Raw genomic sequence first — 14785 nt, 5'->3', positions numbered from 1 at the left:
AGATACACCTATAAGAGAGGATAATTACATTTATTTTTCAGGGCTATTTTTGTAATCTACTCATCACAAAATAGTCAATTACAATCTACAGTGTATGAACATGTATTTCAGTTTCATCACAGCACTGTGCATGTCTTGATCACTGCCAATTGCAGTGATCCAAAATTACTTTACCACTTATTATAAATAACACCAGCCCTGCACAGTTGTTGACAAACTCAGGACAAAGCTTTGTCAAAAGTGTCCCAAACCAACATGGCACATTTTTTCAATTCCTTCTCCGTCCCATCCTCACACCCTGAAATAATAATATTTGAGGATTGAAAACCAACTGCCAAGCAAAGCAGCTAAGGAATTCCCACAGAATCCCAAGAGGGGCTGCAAGGCAGCAGCCCATTCCCTAAAAAGGAAGAGTCCAAAATGAAAGAATCAAGGAAGTCACTTTGTTTGAACTCTTTTGTAAACATGCAAGGGGCTGATATGCTACCACAGGCACTTATGTGGCTACAAAGGCAAAACTGCTTACAGGATGTAATTTCTCACGTTAAAAAATATATATATACATAAATATATATTTATTTTATGTCTGTCCATTTTATCTTGATAAAACAAACACAAAATCAGCAGAAACCAGCACCAAATGTGTTTCACCCTGTAACTCCCAAAAGTCAGATAAATGGACTATCTTGGAGAGTCCATCCTGAATATAGACATCAAAGATGGCCTGTCGTTTCCTCAGCTCTCAGGTTACTGACAGGGCCGTCCCGTGTGTCCATGCTGGAATGTGAGCAAAGCTACTCAAGATGGGTGGTCTACACCTTCCCCTACTGTCCAACTCACCTACTGATAAGACGATCTGGCAGGTTCCCGCTGCTGCTGCTGCATGGAGGTGGGATCACATCCTGAAAAAGCAGTGCAAACAGTGTGTGTACTCAACAACATAAAGCTTGGATTTGTAGTGTACAAAACACACACAAATAGACAACCAACTCACAACCAAAAGAGTAATTCAATATGACAGTCTGTTGTCAGAATTCACCAAGTTTTTAGTGAAAGGTTCCTCGCCTCAGACCAGTTGATAGAGGCTTTTATATCTTTTAGTTTCCTTTTATAATCTCTACAAAAGTCAGCAGTGGGTGCCATCCTGTGGTTGAAAGGAGTAAATACAGTCAGTGGAATGGGAACATGGAAACATTAAAAGCTTCACATGTCACTCATTCATTCAGTTTCTTTATTCCAGTTAATTTTTGCCCAAGAGTCACTTTTCCATCTTCAGGAAGTTGTTAAACAAAAGAAATTGCGGCTCAAAGTGAAAATCAGCTCAGAACTGCTGAGGGCACATCTTACACTGATTTTCTCTGACTTGAATCATTTGAGTGACTCTTCTGGCCAAATAATGTCAGAGCTGGTCAATTTCATTTGACAGTGGATGGAGAACACCTGTTGGGACTTCAATGATTGGGGCTGCAGCCAAAAGTACATCATCCCTCTAGGATCCTTCTTTAGAAACATACAAACATGTTTTATTAAATGACAAATATAGAGGACTGAATAATATGGCTAAATATCTAAAAAGAAAGAGCATGATCCTGCTTTAAATTCTGAAGTTAGTTTATGTATTGCTGCATTATATTTATTGATTGCATCAATTAAAGATGCTGATAAATGACTTTAAGGTACCAGTATAAATTTGTTATCCTATAGTTGGCCTGTTATGGTGGTACAGTGAATTGTACTTCATCATGATGTAGTCAGTATAGCATAAATATGGAAGCTAGCTTCTGATGCTGTTTGGACTTCTTGTGGAGAGTATCCTTTAATCCCCCAAATTCACATGTGGGCCCAAATCAAATGTTCTATCAGGACTGACCTTTTAAATCTAAGACATGGTAAATACCTGTCATCACTTTGACCTGCAGTATATTAGATAGACTGCAAAAAAGAAAGACCATGCAAATCTGTATCTACTAAATCTGTGTATATAATAAAGTTTGGAGAAAACCTAAGTGTTGCATGGATTTCACTGGCAATGTTTCTTCTATTTCAGGAAGTAAGGAAATATTCCTATACCAAAGAGCAGGACTTTGACAATGGAGCCTAGGATGCGTCTCCTACATCCCACATATTGTCATGTGCAAAATAAAGTATGGCTAAATAGTGAAACAGGAACCCCAGTCTTCTGTGTCACAGTACTGTGCTTTTTACACCCACCCAACCAGACCTACGTGCTTTTTAAAATTTTATTTATTTTCACATGTCAGGTGTAAGTAATTAAATTAACAATGCCTGAATTCCATCTAGCTGTTTTAGTTTCAGGGATCTGGCAAAATGCATGTTGAATCACTATTGTATAATGTCATGTCACTTTCATCTTCCGAGCTAAATCAACCAATGAATGAAATCTGTGCATCATTACATTTATTCCAAAACATATTAGTGTCAGACGGGACGAGACATATATACAGATGTTAAAGGAATAGTTCAATACTTTGGGAAATTCAGCTATTCTCTCTGAGAATGAGCTGAGAAAATCATTATCCATTTCACGCCTGTTAAATATGGACTTATAGCCTGCATGTATTTAGCCTATCTTAGCAGAAAGACTGGAAGCAAGGGGAATTAGCTTCAATGTTCAAAAATAGCCACTTTATAAAGAGGGGCAAGGCTGATCTGACACTGATAATAGACCAGAGGCTAAGCTTAGTGGACATCATGTCCAGAAAATGTGAAAAAGAGAGACTGAAAATAGAGAAGAAATGTATTTATGGCAATGATGATTATGTGTGGTAAAATACTGCCAGTTTTTTTCTCAAAGCCCCATTGCTGTTTTCAACCTTAATAGAAACTGTGTTTAGCTTTGCTACACAGTTGTATAAGATGGCAAAATGAAAGGTCTGGCCCAACATATGTCTTCGTCGTGAGCCTAAATCTGGCTGGTAACCTTCGGTATTGACTGACAGCAAGACAATTTTCCGTGTGTGGGCCAGAATTGGTCCAGATGTAGAAGTAGCATCTTACAATCATGCTGAATATATGGGCCAGATTCGGCCCGTGGAACCAGGTGTATAATGGGGCTTAAGTAAAACAAGCATGTGGCCCAAGTATGGGCCGGATTCATTTTGCCATATACACTCACAGTGAAGGCAGAAGAATAAGAGCAGGACAATGAATGTAATGTGTGGAGGTGACATATTTTGTAATATGTTAAAAGACCACATGAGGGCACAAATGTTTGCAAATAGAGAACTCTTTGTGTAACGCTTAATATAGACAGATGACATATGTATAGTTTCAGATACGATTTCTTTTAAGTTTTGAAATGTAGAGGTTTCTGAAGTATATGAGAATGATTTTTATTTTGATTGATTAATGCTTTGACTTATATTTGATTCTCTTGAGTTGATAACAGTTTTTTAGCATAATTAATTAGTTTTGGTCAATTCTTTTTCTGTCAGTTCTGTATGTTTGTAACACTGATATAGTGTCTCTTGATCTCATATGATATATATGATATACCTGGCTGACATTATATGTAAATTATGAAATTTAGTCTATTTTTGATAATAAAAGATTAAAGAAGATTAAAGACCTTTTCTGTCATATTAACTACATGGTCATCTCTCTGATTTAGTATGTCATAAGTTGTAGAGAGTCAGCAAGAAAGCACTGCTCGAGGTGTCTGACTCAGTACCATTGTCATGACCTGTGACAACGGCAGCTTCAAAAATGTGGAGAGGACTCACAAAACTACTCTCCGCTTTTAATACTCTCATGAGAAACTAACATCACTGGATGACCGCAACATTATCATACTGTAGTCACGTGCTTCGAGCTGACTTCAATTTGACTTGGTTTGTTTTGTAGTTACATCTGTTGATTAACTGTTAAGGAGCTGGTTATATTCTGAGAGAAAATGTACCAGATGTTCTGTGTATGGCTAACAGATGAACATATCGTATTGTATATTGAACATGAGCATCATGTGCAGCGCCTCATTGGCTACAGCATGCCTTTATGGAAACTACCATTAAGCTCTAAGATGCTGTCATTTTGACTTCTGATTCTTCAGAGTCTATGTCTTTTACATCCTTTAATAAACCTTTTTTGTATGTCAGCATTATATATTTATTATCTGTGTAAATGTGGGATCTTGAACAGAATTTTGCACAGTGCCTTTTTGCATAACAGATGCTTGGAACAATAAACTAAAAACTGAACAGAGAGCTGGCAAATTGTTGCTGAATCAAGGAGAGCCTGAGTTTGGACAAGTGTGTGTTCACTCAGCCATCTCATATGGAACTGGTTTATTTTGTTAATACAGAATATGGACTGAACTGATTCGCGTTTGGGCTTTCGGATCATCACTTCCCACAAGCATGCACCAAGTGAAGCTCAGCAAAAATCTCAACATCTAAACTACATTTAGTCCAACACCAGTTATCATGTCATCTATATGTTTTAAGCACATTAAAGTCAAAACAATTTATGACTTGGAGCAGACATTGCTTATATAATGTTAAACTGCAGCATTAATAAACAGTAGATCACCATTAGTATATAGCTTGAGGTTGGCAGTGAGTGCAGCTGAGTGTATAGCGGCAAATAAACAGTTGAACAGGAGCACAGCAGTTGTGTGTAACTAGGATTTTAAGAATACATAAATCCAACACTCAGCAGAGTAGGGTTCAGGTGATGTCAGGTAATACGATCAACAATATAAATTTGCCAACCGTCAGAGATTTTTTCCCACTGTTTATGTGAGGTATCTCTCCCTTAAATATGTCGGGGTGCTTAAGGCGTTGGTGGGCAATGTTGCAAATCAATGCACAGATTAAGATAATATTGGAATTTAACATATTTTATATTTGCATCAATGTGATAATGTTCATTTAGTTTTAATTCACTGGGTATGACAAAAACAGACATACCTGTTTCTTGTCCAGTTTCACAACAGATTTTCCAGAAACAAGATGCCAATAGAAAATTATATATAAGATTTTATCCATATAAGCGACTTCTACTTATTAGTAGAGGAATTTTCCTTAGGTGAAAAGAGAAAATGTAAACATGTCTACCTATCTTATGCAGCCAATATTACAGGAAAAAATAATTATGTAAATGGACTGCAAGACAATGCTATTCTATCCTATATACCTGTAGCCAAAACAATATTACCCTCAATAGTTTGCTAATAGTTTGTAATGACCACTCAAATGTAAGTTTTTATATTTCAAAGCAATGCAGGCAAAGAGCATGAAAAAAACATAATGCTCATACCAAACAGCAGCCAAAGTCAAAATAATCTCATCCACTTAAAGAAATAGTTAATAACAATGTAATTATAGCACATAGTTGCATGACAACAGCAGTGGAGCAGAAATGATCAACAAGCAGAAGTCCATGTCACTGGCCACACGCAGATCAGTGGAGAACACATGCAGAACGACCCAGCAGCAAGAACAGCCAGAAACCTCGGCAGCCACAAATCAGACAAATACTGCTGAGCACACAAACATGGACTAAGCAACCACAACACTCATGTTGGCTTAGGAAACAAATACTTACCTTAACTGTGAAGCAGCGGTCTTTGGCATCTCAGAGGACATGTTTCCTGGTCCAAAGCTGTAGGCATAAGGAGAGGTAAACCCTCTGCCAAATTGGTGTCAGCAAACAATATTTCTTTCAGTAGTTGCAGCAGTTAGCAGCAGAGTTAGCAACAGTAGCACAGCTTGATGTGAAAGATGTCGAGCTGTCATGTCAACTCCAATTGTCTGCCTGAGCTACTGTAGCACGTTAGCATCACTATTTTTAGACAAAAGTAATTGCAATAATTTACAAAGTTAACATGGAACTTTACCAAGCCAGGTGAAGGAGAAAACTAAGGTAAATGTGCTTAGTTAATCTTGTGCCTGTATGTATTTTTAAATGTCACATATTTAATTAGACCATCTGTTGTTGCTGCAGTGTTGTTGCAGCTGATACTTTAATCTGTGCTCTTCGTAGCCGACACTTTGATGTATCATGGGAGGAATACCATAGGTGTAATTAATTATATTTATAGCAAGTGCATTCTGTTAAACTTCGCCAGTTTTTTCTCGACTGTCTTAACTTACAATCACACTTAAAGCTGCAGGAAAAAAATCTTTTTGTATTAACAATTGAGGAAATAAGTGTGTATTAGACAGGTATTGATGTAGTGACAAATTATCACCTGTCTCTGCAGTTACCCTCTGCCATATGGACTGTTTCAGTGTCTTTTAGATCACTGAGTTGGTTTTGCAAGATACTATGTGCCAAGCACCAAAGGGCAAACAAAGTCAGTGACAAGCTTGGGAACATACTTGTAGCATGTAGCAGCTAGATATTTCTGTCAGTTGGTGGAGACCAGACCAGAGCTAAAGTTTCTGTAAATGAGATTTTAAACAATAATATAGCAGCAAACAACTATTTTATATGTAAAGATACAGTGGAGTAATGGCTTCCTGAGCAGAGAATGAAGTCACACCCCCTCTGTGTGTGCTATAATCTGAGTTTCTCTGGTCTCTGTTAGGTAGCCTGTCTGGTAACACGTGCATGGTACTGCATATAAGTGTGCATGTTCGTGCATGTGAGTCCTTCCTGTTAAACCATTGGCCTTCTCCACTTTTATAAACAACTAGGGAACACCCACACGCAAGATGCTACTGTGCAGTACACTGCTCAAGTGAAAGCGACCTTCCAGAATTTCCTCTTCAACAACAATAACAACAACAACAAAGAAAGAAATAAGACCAAAGCACAGGAAGACTGGTCTGGCTTTACTGAGATGGAGAGCCCTTAGAGCTGCTAATGGGCTCCATCTTGACTCAGAACTAGCTTTTGTTGTCCTCAATGTGTAAGTAACTTGATGGTTACATTACATGTCTGTTTTTAATCAATGACCGGTTATTTACCGGTATTTTGAATTTGGCAAATATTGCTATCGCTCGCTGGCTAATTGTCAGCATTGCAGTGGAACATATCACAGCAATACTATCGTGGGCTAATGGTTGTGGTTAGATTATTTTTTTACTGATTATTTCGTACACGGTAACTTTATTCAGTCGTGCTTCTCGTTGTGTGCTAAGTGGCCTCTCACTGTGCACTGTAACACTGCCTTGCATGGTTACAATATTATTAGATACTCCTGTATTTTTGCTGCTATAACAAGCCAAAATGCTGTGAAAAAAGGCCAACTGTGGATCAATGTTGAATTGAATCAGGACGGTGGTGAGAAATCACAGAGGGTGAGATTTCCTTTTATTTCAGAAGCAATGTGGGTTTAATTGCCCGACCACTTGTGCTATACAACTGACCAGAGCTCTGAGCACTTAATTTAGTGAGTAAAACTCTATCATGACCAATAGATAATATAAGATCAATGCTGCAGTAACAGAATTTTACTTTTAAACACTGAACTGCCCCTTTGCTCATTAAGTGAAGGTCACAGCTTGACTGACCACAGATGTCTGGAATCATTCCAGTATGCAAGAGCTCCCGCTATACACACACACACACACACACACACACACACACACACACACACACACACACACACACACACACACACACAACCATGGAGGCAGATAAAGAAAAATATACACATTCTGACCTTGTGAAAACAGAGTGAGACAGCCTCACATAAAACGATAAAAACTTTATCAGGCAAAATCTATATTTATATCTGCCTGCTCACTATTGGATGTCTCAAATGAGGACTTCTTTTACTCAAAGTAAAATATTGCATCAAATCAAAAAAACATTCTGTACGTGGCCATAAGAATACATTTCAGAGGTAGTAGATCTATGGTGTTTCCTAAAATTGGACTCCATCTCCCTAAAGCGAACTTCCTTCAAATCTTTTTCTCAATCTCTATCTTCATCATCCAATTAACATAAATGAATTTATTCTCTACGCTCTATATATCACACTCCTTCTTTTTGTCTTCACTGGCTTTTCACATCTGTGATTAAGAAAGTGCCCTCCTCACTCACTCCTCACCCCCCCCCGACTCAGATGGTTACTGAGTGTATGTTGCTCACTCTCTCCTCCCCTTGCTTCTTTTCTTTTTTTCTCTCAAGCTGTCTTACTCTCTCCCTCCTCCTCTCCACTCACTCTCTCTCTTCACTCTCTCAACCTCTCTCTCCTTTTGATCACTTCGGTCCCTTGCTCCACTCCCTCTCTCTTACTCCTACACGGCTCTGTCACTCACTCACACACTCATACCAGCTCTCCCTGGGCACCATCTCCACCATCGGAGATCCTCATCGACTCTGCGTTTTGCCGGGTGGACGCACTCCCCACAGTCACCATTTCCACCCCGGAGAGTTCCACGCTGGCAGCGCAGCCCCTTCCCCGGCTGAGCATCGGGCGGAAGACCCTGGTGGCAGCTGCTGTGGGGGTCATGCTGGTCCTGGTTCTGGTGGTCCTAATCCCTGTGCTGGTCAGCTCTGTTGGCACAGGTGGCGTAGATGACAGTGCAAGCCACTACGAGATGCTGGGGACCTGCCGCATGGTTTGCGACCCCTTCCCCAGCACTGGCACGACGGGCACGGGTGTGCACGTGGGCACAGACACAGCAACCACAGGCCTCCAGGTGGACGACGAGGCAGATCTGAGCGATCACAGCGTCGGCCCGCCGTTGCCAACCTACAGTGCTCATGGCCCACAAGGCAAACCAGGACGTCCTGGCAAGCCTGGACCCCCAGGACCACCTGGAGAGCCAGGCCCACCAGGACCAAAGGGACCACCGGGAGATGGTGTGGACATAGTACGGACTGGGATATTAGGTTTAGGGGGTAAAGGGGCAGTTAGCACTACCACCTACAACACCACGCCTCGGGTAGCATTTTATGCAGGACTACGAAACCCTCAAGAAGGTTACGATATTCTGCGGTTTGATGACGTGGTGACTAACATTGGAGGTAACTATGAGGGCGCAACGGGCAAATTCACATGTAAGATCCCTGGCACCTACTTTTTCATCTACAATGTGCTGATGAGGGGAGGAGATGGCACCAGCATGTGGGCTGACCTGATCAAGAATGGTCTGGTGGGTATCACTTTTAACTCTTCAGACACTTCTCAAGACACTTCCTAATGTTAAATGATTAAATGTTGAGTGTAACAAATGGGGAAAAAAAAATCTCAAAATACAACTAGTACAAAATGATCTACTTACTGACATCATGAGTTATGAATCGTGAATCATACACTGGGATGAACCCACATCAAAATGCTCAGGGAACAGTGTAACCACTGTGCTGGCAGTCTAAATTGAGTAGTCATGCATTCATGTGTGTACTGATTTTAGGTCTGACTTGGTCTGGTGTTAAAGTCAAGTATAATAACAATGCACAGTGGCACGCTGCCAGATTGTGTATCTGTGCATATTACACATCCAATGATGTACACGTTGAAGTGAGTGGAAGGAGTGCAGTGCTATCTCAGCTCTGCACACATCAAAACACAGCCTGGGGTAGCGGCTAGTTCAAAGCTGGTGCCCTTTGAAATACAACAAACTTCATGGAACCATGATGTGCTAGTATGCGTTATCAGACTACCTGTCAGGCTGGGTGTTTCAATATCAAATCATGATATTTGCTATATTCATGGATAATTTTGTAATGTCTTTAAAGCCCCAGGTGATGACACTGATCAAACACCATGTTAATCGGAGCTTTGACATTTCCCTGCAAACCATCTCAGACAGATTGCAGTAGGCTATAGGGCATAGACACAATAACCCAAACACCTGTACATTATAAGGCACTCCAGTACAGTAGCCACACTATAAATACCACATTTGTGAAAATAATAGAGATAATTTGTTATTAAGACTGTTTCACAGAAGTTTAGGTCAAACTCTGTGGCCAGAGTGTTTTACTAGGTTTCAAGATACGTCACATTAAACACATATTTGACTGCATCATTCTGTAAGGTGTTATGTTATGTTGTGCCTAAGGAACTAAATGCAATCAAAAATCACAACTCCACATCCCAAAAATATCTCTTACACACAGTATCCACACAAATAGACCGGTTAAGTTTGCCACATTTAGTATTGATTACAAGGTTATCATATTGATGGCATTAGATTGTATATTTATTCATGTTAATCCTTCACTCTCCATGTATTGCTCTTGCATTTTTGTAAATAGGAGTTACAAGCAAGGATGTATGTACACAGACATTTGAAGGGGCAGTGGTTAAATTAAAAGAGGACACCCCTCCCTTCCACATTTCTCATCCTGATATTGGCACACTACATCAGATCAAATAGTCTGTCCTAACACATATTTCATCTCTCACCACAAAGATGAGTATTTTCCATTTACATTGTTAAAATTGCATAAACAAGCCAATTGAATGTTTAAAAAATGGGCTACAGTTTATGTAAATGTGGGTAATGATAAACAGAGTATAGGCTTTACAGTCATAGAACCTGCTTAGTTTCAACTTTAACGAAAGAAAAAGAGAAAAATATATTTATTGGACACAGTGTGTAAGAACTGCAGCTAGATATTTTAATCACAATGACTCACCTGTTGGGTGACTATTGCTTTGTAGAGACTTCTTTAAGCTGCCTCCCCCAGCTCTTAATCTCTGCCTCTGTCTGCTCTCTTTAGTAGGCACTGCCAGTGTGGATACTGCGCAACACCCAAGATGAAGTTCCATTTTTACAGCAACAATTAACCTTTTGTCTTAAGCAACCACTTACTCCGAGATATCTAATCAACAATAGTGAAAAAAAGCGAGTAATGAGTAGTTTCCATTTCATGTGCAATATTTCCTCTGGTGAAATGAATGGATCATTTAACATTTCCACAAATCTAAATATATATTTATAAAGGTTCATGCTGCCACTTGAAACACACTTAGCACATAACCAAATACAGTTTCAGTGTGGGTGCACTGTGTAATGAGGAACAGTTAAGAAAACAGGCGAGTTATGTGAACCTGGCTTCAAGTAAACATCCAAGCCAACTAAATACCTGCTGACTAAATGACCTGCATGAGGACAAACAACTTAATTTTTCTTTATTCAAACATAAAGGGGGAAAAAAAAAGAAAAGTATGGAGGAAAAGGTGCAGAGAAATGAATGCTGCCAACAATTACATGATGACATGGTTGCACATTAAACAGGAGCTTGACAGGCAACAACAATGTGATCATTTTTATTATGTACATATGTAATCCTGGGGGCATCTTTGACCACTATATTCTGCACAACCCCTGGTCAAAATTTCAATACAAGTTAGACATTTTTTCACAACAACATGGGGGGTGGGGGGCATATTATTGCAAATTAAATTGTCCGTCAGTGTTTATTTGTTAGCAGTGGACATGATGTTGCTGCAGCAGAGCTGAGGGTGGACACTTTAGGCTGCATTGTCCTCATGTCTCAGAAATCCATCATCGTGCTGTCATCTCTCCCCTCAGACCCTGCGGCCTGTGACCCTACACTTCTGTACTCCATTGGCACTCATTACAACTCCTTGTTCCTATTCTGGTTCCAATTTAGTTTAGAACCTGTCGCTGCAATCTGGCTAAAGCAGGGATTACACTTTTATGGTAGGTCTGGTGAGGTTGCAGCGTAATAACCAACCTGGCAACCCAAATTATTATACATTAGCTAAAGCTTAGAGGGGATATGTCTGTCAGTGGCTAACTGCACATGCACAGCAACTTTGCCCCCGGTTTCACTTTTTATACAGACATGCAAAAGAGATTTGGGTGTTATGCTCCAGATCTAACACCCTCAGTAATTAGCCTGTGTTGACACGATGACACTCGTGTTTAGGAAAACACAACATTTTTAGTGCCCCCACCAAGAGAACATAAGGCAAGGATGCACTGCCATCTTTCCTCAGAGGCAGACTGACTCAAGCCTGACCCTTTGAGTTGAGTCATGAGAGGAAAAACAAGATATTCACCACAGGGAACACACTTACACAAAGTCAAACTCTTAAATTCAGTCCGCACTTCTTACAAATCTTCTTTTCTTACAATAATAGTTATACGGCGTGTCAGTGTGGCCAAATGTAAGCTTATGAAACAGCAAGTCATCTTAAAATTAGCCATTTGCACCTGATGGTGATAATCTATTTTACTATTAATGTATTTTACTAATATCTGTTTGTTAAGTAATGAATTATAACAACTATTCATCTGTTTCATTCATCAGCGTTTCACCATTTACATTTCTTCACTTCCTCTCTCCTTGTGTGTGTGTGTGTGTGTGTGTGTGTGTGTGTGTGTGTGTGTGTGTGTGTGTGCATGTGTGTGTGTGTGCCATATTCCAGGTCAGGGCCAGCGCCATTGCCCAAGACCAGGACCAGAGTTATGACTATGCCAGCAACAGTGTCATCCTTCATTTGGATGCAGGCGATGAGGTTTTCATAAAACTGGATGGGGGCAAAGCTCACGGGGGCAACAGCAACAAATATAGCACCTTCTCAGGGTTCATCCTCTATGCCGACTGAAGACTGGACAGGACGTGGGCTCAGAGGTGAAAGGTCACAGCCAGAGGACATTCAGTTCCTGACTTCCACTTGGCTCTCACAGTAAGGTTCATGTTGCCCATAGCCACAGATCCACAACCAGACTGTTTTTTCCAGATGTTTAAGATCAGGACTGACACAGTGTGTAAGGCTGTGCATCTGTGGCTATCGGTAACTGCCCACCTCCTCATCGTACGTTCTATTGTATACAGGGTGCCTACGCCGCTATTCAGATGGATGCGAGCAACATAACAGTGACAGTCACTGCCATGTGTCATGCTGAGGTGCAGTAACATTTCTGACAGTGCCGATGCCTCACCATCATTTTTGAGCTGTCATTTCATATTCAAGTCTGGAAATCCAACAGTCGTGGCGGCTGCAGTGTTTGTAAATGTGCTGTTTAGATTTATGTTGAGCTCCTGTTTTCTTATGCTGTTTGTATGATATGATGTTGTACTTCAAAGACTGAGGACAGATTATTTTGTCAAAAAAAGTTTGTCAAATACAGGAAGCGAAAATGAGAATACGATTGTTTCGAATGGCTGACGGTGTCGCAAAATGTATTGTGTCTCAATGTGATGAATTGAAAAATCATGTCATATCAGCCCATTATATTTGGCATATTGTTAGTGTAAATTTGGTATTGAATCTTGATGTCTGAACACAGTCAAAGTAGTGTCAGCGCTGCACATACATTCTATTGTGTGTCTATTAAAACGATATAGCTGTTGATAGATAGTTGTACAATTATATCATGTAATGCTTATTAATGTGCTTATTTGTAAAGATTTATTTATTTCACTCATGCATGCAGCATCTGTTAAAATGTTCTGTATGTTTCCACAAATGATAAAGAGAACTACAGTGATTTTAAACACAGTTTAAATGACAAAGTGTGGGCTTAAAGAGCATCTATCGCTGTTGCTTTTACTCTTAATGTCCATGATTTTTCATTAAAATTTTTTTTTTTTTTTTGCATTTCCTCACACATTATCTGGTTAATGTCTCTCACCTCATCTATTTGCTGATCAACTGTTCTGATCTCTCATTTTCCAGTGAAAGCAGCCTTTAGTGCTGCAAATGTTACACACGAGAGAGCCATGCCAGCACAGCAAGAGGCAATCAACGCTGAGATGATCACTGAGGGAAAAAGGAGAGGAAATCACAGCTGTATTAAATGCCAAATGAAGCAGGAGATGATTGTGTTTCACAATCAAAGGGGAGATGTGTTTTTTTCCTCTAATGGGTGTGAAGACACTGAGATATGGTGGCAGAAAGTCAGGGAACGGGTGTTAGAACATATCATGACAAAGCTTAGATTGTGTCGGAAAGTAATCCAGGGCAAATTAGGCTCTGCTGTGACTGCGACACAAGTGTCAGAGACAAGAAAATAGCTTCAAGGCTTAAACTGTAGAAACCAATATATTTTAAAGTTTTCTTAAGACCTCACTTTGATATTATGAAATTCTTTGGACATAATTCGCCTTTGACATGGGCCACAGAAGGTCCATAACTGCCTCTTACTCAGTTTGAAACACCAAGTTAAGAGTTCAAGAACAAAAGTTTTGATGGTGTCAGGAAATCTAGATAAGGGAACCATGTCAAAATGCACAGTTACTCAGTGAGTGAAGCTCATAGAAGTGAATGTCAGCACAGTGTAACCTGTCAAAACGAATGAAGCTCAATTAAAATCTAAATTTTGTTGTGAGCTGTAAATTAGTGTGACAGTATACAGTTGATTATAATGACAGAAAGAGACTAGATTGCCACAGTGTGCTGTGTTAGAGCATCATGTCTGTTTAGTTGCTCAGCGCGGTTAAGACCAGGAAGCCCTCTGGTCTGAGCTTAAGCTTGTCTTAAGACAGCGGAATTCCTCCAGATACAATTAAGACTGAGGCTCCGTGCCTAAGCAGAGGTCACCCGAGCCATGGGGCAACTGAGCACTAGCACAGACTGTTTTCTCCTCGCAGGATGTATGAGCACATCGCCAAATTCATGACACAATGTCAAAGACAAACGCCCCCGGACTGCGAGAAACAGCTTTCACCGATGAAACCACTGGAAGTGAACACCGCCTGAGAGTCTGTACTTTTCCCAAAGTCCCTGGGGGAGAAACACAAACACACCAAAGCCATTCCTATATTAATACGCTAACTAGACCCCACATATTAAACCAGAGGTCCAACAGCATTTACTGTATGAGTGAACAGAGTGAAATGAAAATGCACCTGAATTCATTAGTAGGCAATTTGCCTTTTTCCC

At 40.1% G+C, this 14785-nt stretch overlaps 1 protein-coding gene across 1 annotated transcript; it reads left to right on the top strand.

The window, feature by feature from the left end:
* The first annotated feature begins 8186 nt into the window (after positions 1-8186).
* Positions 8187-13500, top strand: LOC111657099 (C1q-related factor-like). Its single transcript, XM_023409091.2, has 2 exons — positions 8187-9071; positions 12326-13500. The coding sequence occupies exons 1-2, from the start codon at positions 8424-8426 to the stop codon at positions 12503-12505; spliced, it is 828 nt and encodes a 275-aa protein (XP_023264859.1). The 5' UTR covers positions 8187-8423; the 3' UTR covers positions 12506-13500.
* The last annotated feature ends 1285 nt before the right edge of the window (positions 13501-14785 follow it).

The sequence above is a fragment of the Seriola lalandi genome, unplaced genomic scaffold (assembly GCF_002814215.2).
Source record: "Seriola lalandi dorsalis isolate HSWRI2012SDOR001 ecotype SW California unplaced genomic scaffold, Sedor1 jcf7180002054383, whole genome shotgun sequence".
In the NCBI taxonomy this organism is placed as follows: Eukaryota; Metazoa; Chordata; class Actinopteri; order Carangiformes; family Carangidae; genus Seriola; species Seriola lalandi.
Note: the sequence above shows the minus strand (reverse complement) of the source record. Positions and strands in the feature narration are given on the sequence as shown.